Genomic DNA, 15,300 nt, shown 5'->3' with positions numbered 1-15,300 from the left:
GTATCAACTCTTTATGGTTATTGCTCGAAACTAAAGATTACGTTTCGGCAATTATTTTAAAAAAAATTATGTAGATCATATTTATTATGCATTTTGAAATAAATCAATCGTTTATTACATGTACAAGTATCTAATTCCGATATAAATGTCGGTACAATATATGGGATATGCGATGTGGTGCGAGTATTTTATATAAACACATAAGGAGGTAAACTAGCAAATTAATGAAATTATCGAAGATATACTAATCTTTTATCTACAACAAACGGTTTCTTTCAATTTCTAAAATATTGAACATATTGCCCTAAATTATCATTCCAAAATTTCGTGCATGCTGTGTTGTTTTTGTTTATGTACAATATTAATTCAAACTAGCAATTTAAGAAAGATGTTTTAAACATTTGATTAAGAAATAACGTGTGATTTTTTCCATTTATTAAAGGTAAACTTATACGTTTATTGTTTAAAGAATTTGTAATATACTTAACAAATCAGCTTTTACCATGAAATTTTGAAATAGCTTTGATTGGCATGAATATGATAGGAAGCTTGTCTTAGACATGTGTGTATATTTTTAATATAAAACAGACCATTTTCAGTTCTTAAATTATTATAATTATGTGATATACATAGAAAAATTACAAATATTTTAACTGTTATATATATTATAAGTAAGAGGAAAGATAATATTTAATGAGAACCGTTGCTTGACCATGAAATAGTAGCTTTAAAATAGTTTAAAATTGTTTACATGTTGAGATACAAAGACGTTTCAAAACTGCTTTAACTTCCTTCTTCTTCGTTCCATTGAGATTAAAACCTTGATAAAACATCTTGCAAATCTTGTATAGAATCTGACTTGCTTTGTTTATATTGTTTAAACAAGGAACATACGTAAATAAAATGTTGTCAAAACCATCCAATACAAATAGGAATAGCGGTGTTTGGTTTTAGTTGCACCAACATTTTAAAGGTCATATGGCGACCTTCCGACGTATACTGCATATGTCCTTTCGTGCTTTTTCATGTACAGCCGAATCTTATGTATTCTACCTAGCTTTCTTACATGAATGAAACCATAGTCCTTTTCTTGGATTCAAAACTACAGCGATGAGGGGCAAATGTTAATTAGTAAGCAGTCTCAATCGCTTGGCCACATAGGCCTGAAAAAGTACATTACTATGAAGGAAAACGGGAAAATGTAAGCTTTGCCCACATTTCACTTGATTTCGGTGTCTTAGTTATATTTATATATAAGAACAAATTAATATCTTAACTTGTCCCAGATTATTTTCTTCATAAAACAAAAGAAATAAAAGCACCTTATGGCAAGCTTTTGGAAGGTTCATGTGTTTCAAATACTAGATTTGATTAAACAAATTTTCTTTTTAACTTCGAATTCTTTTGTCAGCAGTGGTGTCAAATTGCATGGACCCACGGGTGAAATTTTATTCTGGTAATCTCTATTTATATATGTCGTAATGTAGAACTGTGAACTGGATTTGTACAGAAAAACGCCAAAATGTGACATAGTCAAATCGAGAACACTGTAAGAAAACGGGCCGAAACATTTATGGTTAATTTTAAACTGAAGGAACTGAATCTGAGAAACCGGCTCAAAAGAAATGAAAATTTATACATCTTCACAAATATTTCTAGGGAAATGTTTAATCTTTGAGACAATTCATGAGAATGACGACCTGACTATCGTTTTGAAGGGTTCATTTATATTTCATTGATATCCATTTGTAACGTTATGACTCTTATCAAACCTTCCTTACTGTTTTTGAGTTTAGGTACGCTTGAAAATATCTGAAAATCTAAAATTTCTAAATATGCTAGATAACTATTGCTTAATTTTCATGTTTTGTATGACAAAAGATGGAAATTAAATTACGCGTTGAAGTTATCTTCGCGCCCATAAATGGTTTAAGTTTTAACTGGCTCGAACGGGACACCGTAGTTTATTGTTTGTTTTTTTTGAATCTCTGCATGTTTGTTGTCACGTAATCGAAACCATGTCACGAGACAGGTATCTGCCTGATTGTTATCAAAATTGTCGAAACAAAAGAATTATATGAAAGATATTTGCAAATGTCCTAAGATGTAATGAATTATGAACCCATTATTCAAAAATAGTCCACTCTAATATCGTTACCTACAAGGTAAGGATATGATATCAAAATTGTAACTTCAGTTATTACAAAATATCTCTTGTAAATATCTGTATTTTTCATACTAAATTATGAATCTTTCTTCAGTTCCATTTATTGAAAAAATAGCACACTCATTTTGAGGCATACATTCTTAAAGCCAGTAGATTAAGTCAAAGTTTTATTGAGTTGGAAGCTATAAGCATACATGGATGTAGCTTAAAAGAAGGCAATGTGTAAGCACTATGCATCCTGGAAGTTATTGAGAATTAACATTGCCGTAGCTACATTCTGAAGTATTTTGAGGTATGTTCAGATGAAAGAAAAGACATAATGTTGCAACGTATTTGCTACATTGAAAACCCTTGTCCATCATTAAATTATGTCCATACTTATAACCAGCATTATACCGCATTATAAACTATTATAAGTGACATTTAGGCAAAAATACATTTTTCGACATAACGTTTATGTTATAATATGTGACTATTATAGAACTATAAAAACAGGTATATGCAAATTTATGGAAACGTGAAATTTTAATCGCATACCGACATAAGCTCTACATAAAGAAAAATAAATTAATCAAAATACTTAATTAAATAACAAAGTCAAATATCACATTGTGATAAAATATATATTGACACACAGACAGCTTCGAATGTCCATACTCAATAAAATATTATAAAATTTGTTATGAATTTCAAATACATTTTATTATATATTCATATGATTGAAAATTCATACTGCTAGAACTATTAGAAGAAGAAAAAGAACATTTTATTGACTTAAACTACATAGTTTCTCGTCATATACATATGCACAAACATAAATCATTATATAAATTATCAAGTTCATAACTGCTAGATCATCAACAAAATAGAGAAAAACAGAATCCCTAAAGAAAGCCCAACACGGCAAAATTTAAAATGTTGCAGGCTCGGTTTGATTGAGCCTGTTCATGGACGGTACTGGCAAGTCAAAATTTAACATTCGAGTGTGAGTGGTCTCTTAAACCCTTTACATAAGATCCCTTAAGTTTGGTTAATTACATGAGCTGCCCTCGTGAAAATTTGTTGAGTTGGTCTTAAAACAAACAAAAAGTTCTTTTGACAATTCAGCTAAGTTTATACAGCATTAATTATTTATTAACTTAAAGATAATTGTGAACATTGAACATATGTAGGTTTACAATTACTTTTTTAAATCCGCAAATATGATAAAAGTCATAGTCAAAATAAATTCCTTTCAATCAAAACACGCTTTAAAAGTATTCTTCGAGAATCTGCCATAATTCATAGTATTTGTATTTAATGCACTAAAGACTTGGAAATTTGTCATTGTTATGCAGAGTTACATGCACTATACACTTTTTCACCAATGTAATGCATTATATTACAATTACATTAAATGCAAAATCTTTGCATTTCATTTAATGTGCCAATTACTCGAGAGAATGAAATGCATTGCAATGGATTAGAATTTCATTTTTGCATAACTCTATGCTTAACGCAAGTATACTGCTAATACATAGTATAATAGTTAATTATTTTAATGATACAAAAGAAAATGTTAATTATTTCTACAACGACTGTTTTCGTACATAACATTAGATCATACACTGTCAAATGAAAATTATCAAAGTTATTCAATTTATATTAACTCTTCCGTAATAATTCAGTATTCTAACTTAAGATTAGGTTGATACAACTTGCTAATTAGTAATAAACAGAACGGTCAAAAAATCGCATGCGCAGCATGTCATTGAGTGATATAAAAACTTACATTTAACCATTTTGAAATCAATTCAGCACATAATCACTTCTATCAATAATGTACAAATCTTTGACAGCAATTCATCAGCATGCAATATAATTCCATAAATCCTCTAGACAAGTACAATATATTCAATACTTTGAATATCTCAAAACATATAGATATCTCATATAGTACCTGCAATTTGATTGTCATTATTTATGTAAAAGAACTTGTAAAGAATCTGAGTATCTATTATCAGAGCGTGTATTGTTTTCACTTGTCAGATGTAATATTTAGCTTACAGACCGTTTAATGCATCGTAATACATTCGAAGTGGCGGCAGGATGAGCTGATGTTACACTGTACATGTATTAATAAATATTAACGTGACAAGACTTGTATAAATTGAAAAGGAGCAGATACTTGCGCTATCTACCGCATAGAATAACATTCGTAGTTGTCAAAAGTAGAGACGTTTTCCATAACACACCATTTAAAAGTCAGAAACGTGGCGATATAAACTATTTATTGTTTCTTTCAAAACTTGAACGTGAATCGGGCGACCCGGGTTCGATACCCGGACGGCGAAGGTCACTTTCTTTGTGATTGATTATGAAATCTATTGTACGGTTATTCGCACTGTACCAAGGCTCTGGTATTTGCAGATGTTTTAGTTCCTTGCAAAAATGAAGGCAACTGGTACTGGTAAACTGTTTGACAGCCTACTTAGTGACGATGTTGTCGATGAACTGTGCTCTTGTAAATTCCGTTTGGCTTATGGTCGTGATCTCGAGTAAAAATTACGAACTCCACCTCCATAACTTGAACTAAATATCATGGGAACCGGTTGTGTTTTTCCCCAAAAGTTTTAATTTGTATAAATAAAGAGCCAAACGATCCCAGAACGACACAAGTTTGTTCAAATATATAAATTGAATTTAAATGTGTCCCTGTTTCAAAAGATGATTTATTTACCAATTTTACGAATGTAATCGATAGCTCTTATAAGAATAATATTTGTCGCATAAGCTCGACATTGTCTTATATTCTCTGTTAAAATAAAAACAACATAAAACAAAACAAAACAAAAAACAACAACACCCCCCAAAAAAAACAACACCCAAACATTTCCAGTATATACAAGTACTGCAATCTTAAGCTCCTAGATGGTCGAGCATTACAAAAGAGTTGTTCATCACCAACTATCACAACCAGGCCTTTTGATACATTGAGTCAGTGCTTAACATAAACAGCAAGCAAACAGACAAAACATAATTGGTGCGATTTGGATTGCAATAGATTAGGATTAAACATGCCTACGCATACTACGCATACAAGCTTAAGATAAATTATCTTATGCAGACACATACCTTCCCTACACTAAATATATCTTTCTATATTACATGTAAAACCGCTTTTCATATATAATAAAAATCCAGTGTATAAGGGAAACAACTCATACAAAACGACTGTTAATAGGATTGTAAACTTATCTCAATTTGATATTAAATCAAATAGTGAAAATATCTTTGAGTTGTCACGACTATTACAGAAAAATGCATCTCGGAGCTGTACATTTCTTACACTATATAATATGCCTAATTTAGAGGGGATATATTAAACATATTGAAATGAATTATGATTTTTAAAACTTCACCTGATGTACTTATTTATCTAATATTTGCACTTGATAATTCTTTTATATATGAAACCATATTGTCAATAAAATTACACCACACCATTTACGTGCTGAAACTTTAAGCTTGTATTCTTTCCAACGGGTCCAGCCAGTATAGAGCCAGATCAGACTCTTTTTGTAATGGAACGGTCCTTTTTCCCGGCCTTGAACATTTAATTCACACCATTCTAATGGAATAAGGGCAATGTGCTTATTTAGAAATATTGTACTTTTTGACATCGACTGACTTCTGAATGTAATTGTTTGTTGTAACCCAGTCAAGGTTGTTCAATTAGGGTCAAAATCCATAAAAAAATAAAATTTGACATTTTTAAATAAATCAAGTGAAACACTTAACGTGGATAAATCTGCAAATATAAAAAAGAAATACAATTAAAATTAATTTAAATGTTGATATTGACTGAACCCGATTTGCAATTCATTTTTAGGTCATTTTGCAAATTAAAATTGATTAATCTGGGAAAACAGGGTGAGCGAATGAAAAGAAATTTTGCATTAGATATACATCAAATGTTACCAAATATTACACAAATTTCGGAAAAAGAATTTCCTAAACTTTGATTTTGGAATATTCCATTCAATATCAAAATAGAAAGCTACGAAAGGTATAAATGTGGCGGCATGGCCGAAGGGTTATTGCGTCGGACTAGTAATCTAATGATCGCTTGCAGCATGGGTTCAAACACCATCAGGGGTCAGTCGTTGTTTCTTTGATTGGTTGAGGCACCGCTCCGCTTGACTCTGCACTCCTTGCTCAGTCCTGATTGGTGCAAGGAACGGATTCGAAAGTGTGTCTATAAACTTGTAGCTTTCTACACAATCGAACTTAAATTAAATCTGTGTAACCCAACGGTATAAAGTCTGTGTTGGATCTATTCTGGCGGCAAAGGTTTCAATTCCACAAGTTGAAAGGTTAAAATAAACAAAAGCTATATTTTATAGAAATTACCGAATTCATTTACCAAAGAAAGCTTGTAGATGTAAGGACTCTTGTGAAATGTGCAAAGATCATTTATAAGGATGTTGATTAGAAAAATACAAAATGAAAAAAATATTATTGTTTCTTTTACCTATAATAGTAAACCAAAACATTAGAAAAACGTTCACTCTATAAAGTAATATACACACTGTTACCAAAACCTGTCTACGAAAAAGACTAAATAACGACAAAAAACAGGTATTTATCATTTCATATTTTGGATGGGTGAGTTTATTCACATTTCACGTATTACGTATTTCCTTTCTTTATACGCATAGATTATATATTTGTTTCTATAGATAAACATATTTTTGCCTGTAAACGCAATAATATCATTCTCGTTTTAAAAACGTTTTTGTGTTTTATTTGTTATGTTATTACAATATCTATTTCAAAGAAACAGCTGGAAATAAAGAACATTGATAAAGTTTATTCAGAACATACACTTTACACTCCATTACGAGCTTTAAGGGGAAAACGAACATACTGCACATGTAATTGATTTCCCCCTCCTATAAGGAAGACATTTTAGTGCACCACACCCAGCTCGAACAAAATAAAATAGCTTTCCATCCGCATTCCCACCATTAGAGTAGTCGTCTTCTGTAGGGTCTTTGTCGACACAGACATATTCTGATGCAGCTGCGTGGCTTTTGTGACCAGCCATCAAATAACCTGCATACTCTAGTTTGAAGTTATCGGGGCAGTCGTTTCGTCCAGGAACCATTATGACACTTGTACGAGGAACTTGACAAACAACACATGGTACGTCATGATTAACAAACTGATGCCAAATACTGTCATGTGTTTCATATTCAGCACCGTAGATATAAGTATAGTATCTTGGTTGTACAGAATGGTAGTCAAATGTCGGCTTTTTTGACAAGCAAACATAATTAGCGGCACCTCCGCTGTGGGTGTAATGCGCTCCAGCCGCGAATCCGACATAGATAGTCGTTGCTCCGGTAGGACATGTAGTTCTTCCCCATCTAGTGTACGTGTCAGTTGCTTTGTCTCGGAGAATCTGCTCTCTCAACTCTGCAAATAAATTGAAATAATTGGTCACATGGATAGACAAATATAAATTTGTTTCAATAATACTTTTGTGAAGTATATAATTGTTTATAGGCAAACATAAGTCATATCGAAAACTCTAATATTTGTTAGATTAAACTACTGGTATTCTAATTTATAATCAGGAGACACAGCTGATGAACGATCTTCTGAGTATATTTATACATGCACTTATTGTTCATTTTTATATTTAGTATATCTTTGAATTTGTTATCAATTATATGGCGAGACGATCAAACCACGTTTGCAAAATACACCGGAAAACAAGTAATAGAAAGAGCGTCGGAACACGAGACTATTTGATTTGTATAAATCAGATTGCCGAATGAGTTAATGTACTTTCCCTTTTGGTCCATAATAAAAGATAAAAACACGTTCCATATTGTCAAAATATGAAACCCCAGAAAAAGGTAACCGACAAACGAACATCTGAATATGATATTTCTATCGCTATCCCTTTCTCTATCGCCACAGTAAGTAAACCCCTGACATGACGAGCCAATCAATGGGCATGCTATAAGTGTGGGTAACTAATACCTGCACTCCAGTTAATGGACTCTTAGTGTGCTGTTTGTCGGAGACGTGCTCGATGTTTAGCTTTTTTGGAGGGGGGGGGGGGGGTTACTAACAGTTACGAAAGGGTAACGATAGAAAAGTCATATTCAGATGCTCGTACATTGGTTACTATTTATGGGGTTTTATATCGGATAACAGAAATTGTGCATTTATTTTTGCCTATGATAAAAAAAGAGAAAGAACATCAAACACGCAGTAATCTGAATTATACCCGGGGGGGGGGGGGGGGGGACGTCTTACCGTAAAGCAGCATGCCTCCAGATTTATGATTTATGATTTTTTTTCACTTGAATAACCAAAAAAAGAGGTCAAGGTACGCAAAATAGGTCTTTAATATTGCGTTTATCACGCAATACAAATATAGTGATAAATGCTGCAAAATCAGTCATTATTCGTACAAAGCATGTAAATTATCACCTAATCTGAAGTATTTCTGCTGTTAAAATATATATACACTTTTCTAAAGTTTGACTTACTTGAACCAGTTAGGCTGGTCTAGAGGCATGCATCTTTAAGGTGTGCTATAAGTGTATCAAAAATGTAAATCTTGTATTAAGTAAATATAATTTATTTCAATATTATGTCGAGGGTGACATGTTGAGAAAAGTAAGTAAAGAAATTATAATTACATACTAACCTTTAAGTTCGTTTCTTAAAGATGATATCTCGTTTGATGAAACAAAAGCCAATATGTTCGTTGCAGTAAGAATAATTAAATATGTTAACAACATGTTTGATGTTTTCACGATCTTATGTTTAAGTTTATCTACCTGTAATAAGCGTTTGAATGATTGGAAGTCAGTCCGTTTCAACGTTTATGGTCACAGCTCGGAACTAAAGATTTCGTTTCGGCAAACATTTTTAAATAAAGGGGAATTATGAAATACAGTATTGAAACTAATTATTTTGCTTATTACATTATTCTAATTGCGATCTATATGCCTGTAAATGATTGTGTCTTGTTGCGGTATATGATGTGATGTTTTCATATAAATACACGAGATGGTGAACTAGCAAAGTACCAAAATATTTGAACTCTTTATCTTACAAAGATGTTTAACCCTTCAGTTTCATCAAACGAACGTTTTCCTTAACTCTTTTTTATTTTAAACATATAACGTCATTATTATCCAAAAAAAAACTTGTAAATGCTGTGGTGTTTTTGTATATGTACAATATGATAAACGAGCTAATTTCGAAAGATGTTTCAAACCTAGCTTCCAATTTATTCAAGGTTAAACGTGTACGCTTATCTTAAAAAATAATGTAGTTAATAAATAAGCTTTCAGATATAGAAATGTACTGGAATATAAGATAGACCATCATGATTTCAATGCGTAGTTCTGTTTTCCAGTTCATAAATTATTAAAATTATGTGATATACGTAGAAAAATACAAATATTTTGACTGTTTTTTACTTGCATAATATAAATAAATGTTATATCTGCGAGCAAAGTCAATATCTAATAAGAACCTTTTCTTGACCATGAAAAAGTAGCTTTAAAATAGTTCTAAATCGTTTTACATGTTCAGATACAAAAGCGTTTTAAAACTGCTTTAACTTCCTTCTTCTCCGTTCCAATCAGATTAAAACTGTGATAAAAAGAGCTTGCGTATCTTGCATAGAACCTGAATCGCTTTGTTTATATTGTTTAAACAAGAAAAGTACGTACATGTTGTCGGAAACATCTAATACAAATGGTAAAAGCGGTGTTGGGTTTTATTGCACCAACATTGAAAAGGCCATATGGCGACCTAACAACATAGACCCCATATGCCCCTTCGTACTATTTCATATACAGGCGAATCTGAGTTGAACCACTGAAATTATGTACTTACATGAATGAAACCATAGTCCTTTATAATATTCGAACATACAGCGATGATAGGCAAGTGCTATAATGTTAGCAGTCTCAACTGCTTTGCCACATATGTCTGAAAATGAAAATTACTATGAAGAAAAACATGAAAATGAAAGCTATGCCCGCCTTTCACTTGAATTTCGGTGACTTTGTAATATTCATATATAATAACAAAAATTAATATTTTAAATTGTCCAATATTATTTTCTTCCTATAACAAAAGAAATAAAGGCATCTTACGGATAGCGTTTTGAACGTTCATTATTTCTAATACTAGTTTTTATTAAAGGCTGAAATTGTGAAGAAGAACGCCGAAATGTGACATGGTCAAATCGAGAACAGGGTAACAAAACGGGCCGATTCGATCATGGTTAATTTCAAACTGAAGGACCTGAACCTGAGAAACCGGCTTCAAAGTAATATTTTATACCTCTTTACAAATATTTCTAGACAATTCATAACGATGACCTGACTATCGTTTTGAAGGGTTCATTTATATTTTATTGATATCAATTCGTACAATTACAACGCATATTAAATCTTCCTTACTGTTTTTGAGTTTAGGTACGCTTGAAAATATCTGAAAATCTGAAATGTCTAAAAACGCTAGATAACTATCCCTTAATTTTCATTTTTTGTATGCCAAAGGATACCAAATAAATTGACGTTATTGTATCTTTGCGCCCGTAAATGATTTAAGTTTTAACTGGCTCGAACGGGACACCGTAGATTATTTTTTTGTTTTTCAAGCTCGGCATGATTTTTGTCACGTAATCGAAACCATGTCGCGAGATAGGTAGCTGCCTGATTGTTATCAAATTTGTAGAAACAAAAGAGTTACATCAACGATATTTTCAAATGACCTAAATACTTGAAGTAAGTTCTTGTGTACCTGACTTAATTATATATAGCTTGATTGAATATTATTTTAGAGTCTTGTATTATTCATTTTTAAATTACTGAATGTCAATTACTTCAAAAACTTCATTTACTTTTGTAAATACATGTTGTATAGTTATTTGTATATTGATGCGACTATAATAAGTAAATCATAGATAAATTTAATATATTAAACAATTCAATGCTTAATTTTATGAAAATTTTGAAAATATTATCTATGTCATTTAGACAGAAAAAGAAATGTTTTTTTTTAATTTAAACATCATGCAAAATTACAAAAGGGGAGTAGAGGTCATAAAGTCCTCAATTTTTGAATTGTGTGTTTTTGTTTTAAAAAAATGCTTTACAACATGATGCATAATTGGTAAATGCAACCAGACTTATTAAATTTCAAGAATAAGTATTTTTGAGCGTACAAATTTACAAAAACACGTAAAAGAGAAATCATTTGATCCGTATTCATTGATCGTAAGTCTGTTAATTAGATAACAACACACATTTGTAAGAACAATTTTTGTCCTTTGGGAAACGTGCTAGACAAAATAAAATTGCAGTTATAATTATTTTTTGGGTAAATCATGAAAGAAGACATCGGGTCGGTGATGTTTTCCTAAAAACATTGAATATACAAAAGATCCTTCAAATATCCTTTAACATTTTAACCTCTACGCAGTCAGTAGTGAAATATTTTTATAAATTATTTTGGAATTAACATGCAACATTTTTTATGCAAATTAATAAAATATCAATACTAATGAACAATCTGTTTCAATGATATTTTAATATATTGGGGAACTACATGAACATAAATTGAGAACCTGATTAATATCGACCTTCATTTGGTATGCGTTTTTGAAAAAAAACTTACAAAGTGCGTGAGTAAAGTTACAGGATCGGTTATTGGTAGTCTCGTTATTTACACCTTAGCAAAATATAAATAACTATAGTTTACGTTCTTTTTTTCCTTTTAAATTAAACTGGATGTTCCTATGTATACATATATATATACCCAAAAAAATATATAAAGATATAATGGTTATCTGATGCCCGAAGTATTGTTTAACCGAAACTTTAACTTGTTTAACGATTTATTTCTCTTTGTTTTTTTAAAACTCCAAAACGCAGCGGTAAAATGTTTTGGTGCGGAAGGAAGTCATATCTTAAACAGACTTAAATTATCTTAAGAAGTTCAAATAAAAAGGAAAAGCAGAAGAATATAGTCATTTTATTTCTGACCATATTTTATATTTATTCATACTGGCAAGAACTTTCCTTTTACATTTCATTTAACAGAAGTTAAGAACTATTCCTCGGGTTTTAATTTTGACTGCAAACACAATCATCACTTCACTTCGGTATTTAAGAACTGGGTAATGAGATTCAAGATTTTAGTTAATATAATATATAATAAGAGGTATTTTCCTCACTTTATTCTGCTTTCTGTAATATATATATATTTTATAGATAGTACCGGCATATAGCCGTCTAGGTTAATCTAGCTGACCATGTAATTAGTTTCTTTATTTTAAAAAGGAACGAAAATGCTGCTAATGTTTGTCGTAATAAGAAAGGAAGAAAAAAAGCAACAAACAAAAAACACACAACAAAACATATAAAAAATACAAAAACAAAAACCAAAAAAAACAAAAAACGTTCAAAACATGTTTAGGTTAGCCGGTGGTTGTCTTTTTACATTTTCAATTACATAGACTCAACTACTGTTATTAAGTCAAAGAAATAATAAAGGTCTGCTCTGAATTATTCATAGAGTTTCAGGTATTTTGAATTTTCTAAAGTATTATAATAAATCATTTGCACCGTTTATGTGTGCTTTAACCGTTCTTTTTAGCCATTTTAACTATTAGCGACATCAAGTTTATTTGATTAGCTCTAATTTCTTAAATGTTTAATTGGTGGAGACTTTTAAATCAAAGATAGGAAATAGGGGCACAACGTCACAATGAAGTGTTTAAACTAAAATTCCACCTTCTTGTAGTGGGGTGTGTTAAGTTGGGATGTGTAAACATGCATACAGACACAGAAAAGGTCTATGGCGATTTTCCAGCTTAAAGTTTATTGATGGAGGAATATCGATTCCGACCGTATAGTAATAATGTCTTTACAATTACATCACAAGATTAATATATATATATATACTAACAGAAAACCACATAAAGTTAAGGTTGTTTTTTTATAAAATTATTTAATTGGAATGCCCGCAAATGCATTTTACTATTCTGTACTCTACTCTTATATTTATCACTTAATAGTTCAATAAATTCCCTGTTATTTTTTTTCCTTTGAAAATAAGGAAACGATTGTTGCAATTTCCCATTAATTGTTCTTAAGGAAGCGGCACCATAAAGATAAACTTTTTTCTGATCAATGGTGGGAATACCGTCTTAGCTGTTTAGCTGATGTACATTGATGACATCAAACAATTATTGATAATGTTCAATTAAAGCTAAGCTAAAATGTGCAATTTGATATTATGCATTAATTTTATGTATTCTGACGTATACGATCGTATTACAGTGTTAAAGGTAAAAATTGATTTCTTGCTGCAGCCAATAAGTAATTCAACCTCAAACTAAGTAACCTAATGATGTAGACGTTTCGTGATCCACATATGATACATTGACGATAGAAAGGTCAACCAGAAATGAAAATACGTAAACTAACGCTAAAAATGTAAACCGGAGACTGACATGCGAAACAGTCGGTTGCAATGCAAACTGGAATTTGATTGATTCATTTAATTATGCAAACTGAAAGTAACAGTCACTTGCAAGGCAATCATGAATTTGATTCATATATGCAAAGGCAATGTTTGTCTGAAAGTCAAAGTACTGAATTAAGAACAACTTGAATTTAAGTAAACCAACAACATTTGAATAGCTTCATATAGATTGTATTTCCTTGGGACGTAGGAAAATTACGCAATGTACATCCTATAAAAATACTTTAAGATGACAAATATAACTAATCAGACAAAATGAAGTATTACGATTATGTTATATGCTACAGATATCTTTTTATGGAGAAAGTATTAAATAAGCGTCATTCTGAATAACTTATCATTTACATTCTTATATGAATTTTTAATATATTATGTAAGAAGGCAAACATAACGTAAGAAACAAAACAAAGAAAGAAAAGCAAAATTTACAACAACAATAGCAGACAAATACTTTCTTACAATATGTCTGACTCAAAAATGAAAACAAATAGCAGACAAACAAAAATGCAGAAAGCATTTCTTTTGAATCAATAAACTAAACGTCTGTTCAACTGTTATTGCATAATTTAATTTTGAAACTTTTCTAGTATTTCATACCGATCTGAAAGAATGACAATAAGAGGGATCAGAGATTTGTAACATGCAGCAAGAAATGCCCTTTGATATAAAGCTATGTTTTGAATAAGGCAGTTACGATATAACAACTAAACTTAAACAAGCACTTACTCATTGAAAAAGTATGTTGTTTCAACGCTTGGGATGCAAATTTGGGTTTAAATAACCATAAATTGAAATAAATTGGGGAATATTACTACATACTGTATTTAAATACAAATTATGCTACTTTTTATGATGGAATTGTTGGTCATTTTTCTATATTTGAAACACAATAAACTTAAAGAAACCTTAACAACATAACAGTTGTATTCTTACATGGATCAGCTTGGACACTTAAAACTGACAAGTTTGTACTATTTTTAGCCCGGTTTGAGTGAAACGTCGCAACGCTTTTAAATTTTGGTATCGCAATTAGAATAATTATTAAAAAACGGAATAAATTTTGCACTAAAGCTGTGTGCTAGACGTACAAAGAATGAACTATTCATCTCGAAAAATTAATTTCAGTCCCATTATCAAAACATTCATTTAGGTGTAGTCTAATTTAAAGAGTACAATGATCTATCAAATGATCCATCATTGATTTAATGTCCGTCTTGTTACAACTTTTTTCAAATCGTATTTATACACTATCATTCATAGTAGTAATATATGGACAAAATAATATTTTAAAGGCAAAATTTTGATTGTTTACATAGCAGTAACACGTGTTTCTACTTGTAAGGTGGCTAAAATATAGCGACATTCTTTAAAGTGTATTATTTATAAACACTTTGTAAAATCATAACAGTATCACATTCTTTTGGTCCAGAACATCAAACGAAAAGTTTTGCAAGAAAATGGTTTTTGTGAAGTGCGCATTTTCTTTCAAAAGCTTTTCTGATTCTTTTGTGCAATGTCATTATGTGTCGTGCGTGTTGTGCAAGAAACACTGTAAACAC

General features: G+C 30.9%; 1 protein-coding gene across 1 annotated transcript; it reads right to left on the bottom strand.

The window, feature by feature from the left end:
- Positions 1-6,579: 6,579 nt before the first annotated feature.
- Positions 6,580-9,039, bottom strand: LOC132753471 (short-chain collagen C4-like). The gene is made up of 2 exons (XM_060743955.1): positions 8,877-9,039; positions 6,580-7,627 (listed from the first exon to the last, which is right to left on the bottom strand). The coding sequence occupies exons 1-2, from the start codon at positions 8,968-8,970 to the stop codon at positions 7,056-7,058; spliced, it is 666 nt and encodes a 221-aa protein (XP_060599938.1). The 5' UTR covers positions 8,971-9,039; the 3' UTR covers positions 6,580-7,055.
- Between the last annotated feature and the right edge of the window lie 6,261 nt (positions 9,040-15,300).

Source organism: Ruditapes philippinarum, unplaced genomic scaffold (assembly GCF_026571515.1).
Source record: "Ruditapes philippinarum isolate M1 unplaced genomic scaffold, ASM2657151v2 ctg2427_1_1_1_1, whole genome shotgun sequence".
Classification (NCBI taxonomy): Eukaryota; Metazoa; Mollusca; class Bivalvia; order Venerida; family Veneridae; genus Ruditapes; species Ruditapes philippinarum.
This window is presented reverse-complemented; position numbering and strand designations above follow the sequence as displayed.

Excerpts from the sequence above, each read along its gene's own strand:
- LOC132753471 (XM_060743955.1), bottom strand. The coding sequence starts at position 8,970 with ATGTTGTTAACATATTTAATTATTCTTACTGCAACGAACATATTGGCT. Across the intron at positions 7,628-8,876 it reads TTTAAGAAACGAACTTAAAG|AGTTGAGAGAGCAGATTCTC; the intron begins GTTAGTATGTAA and ends ATTTATTTGCAG.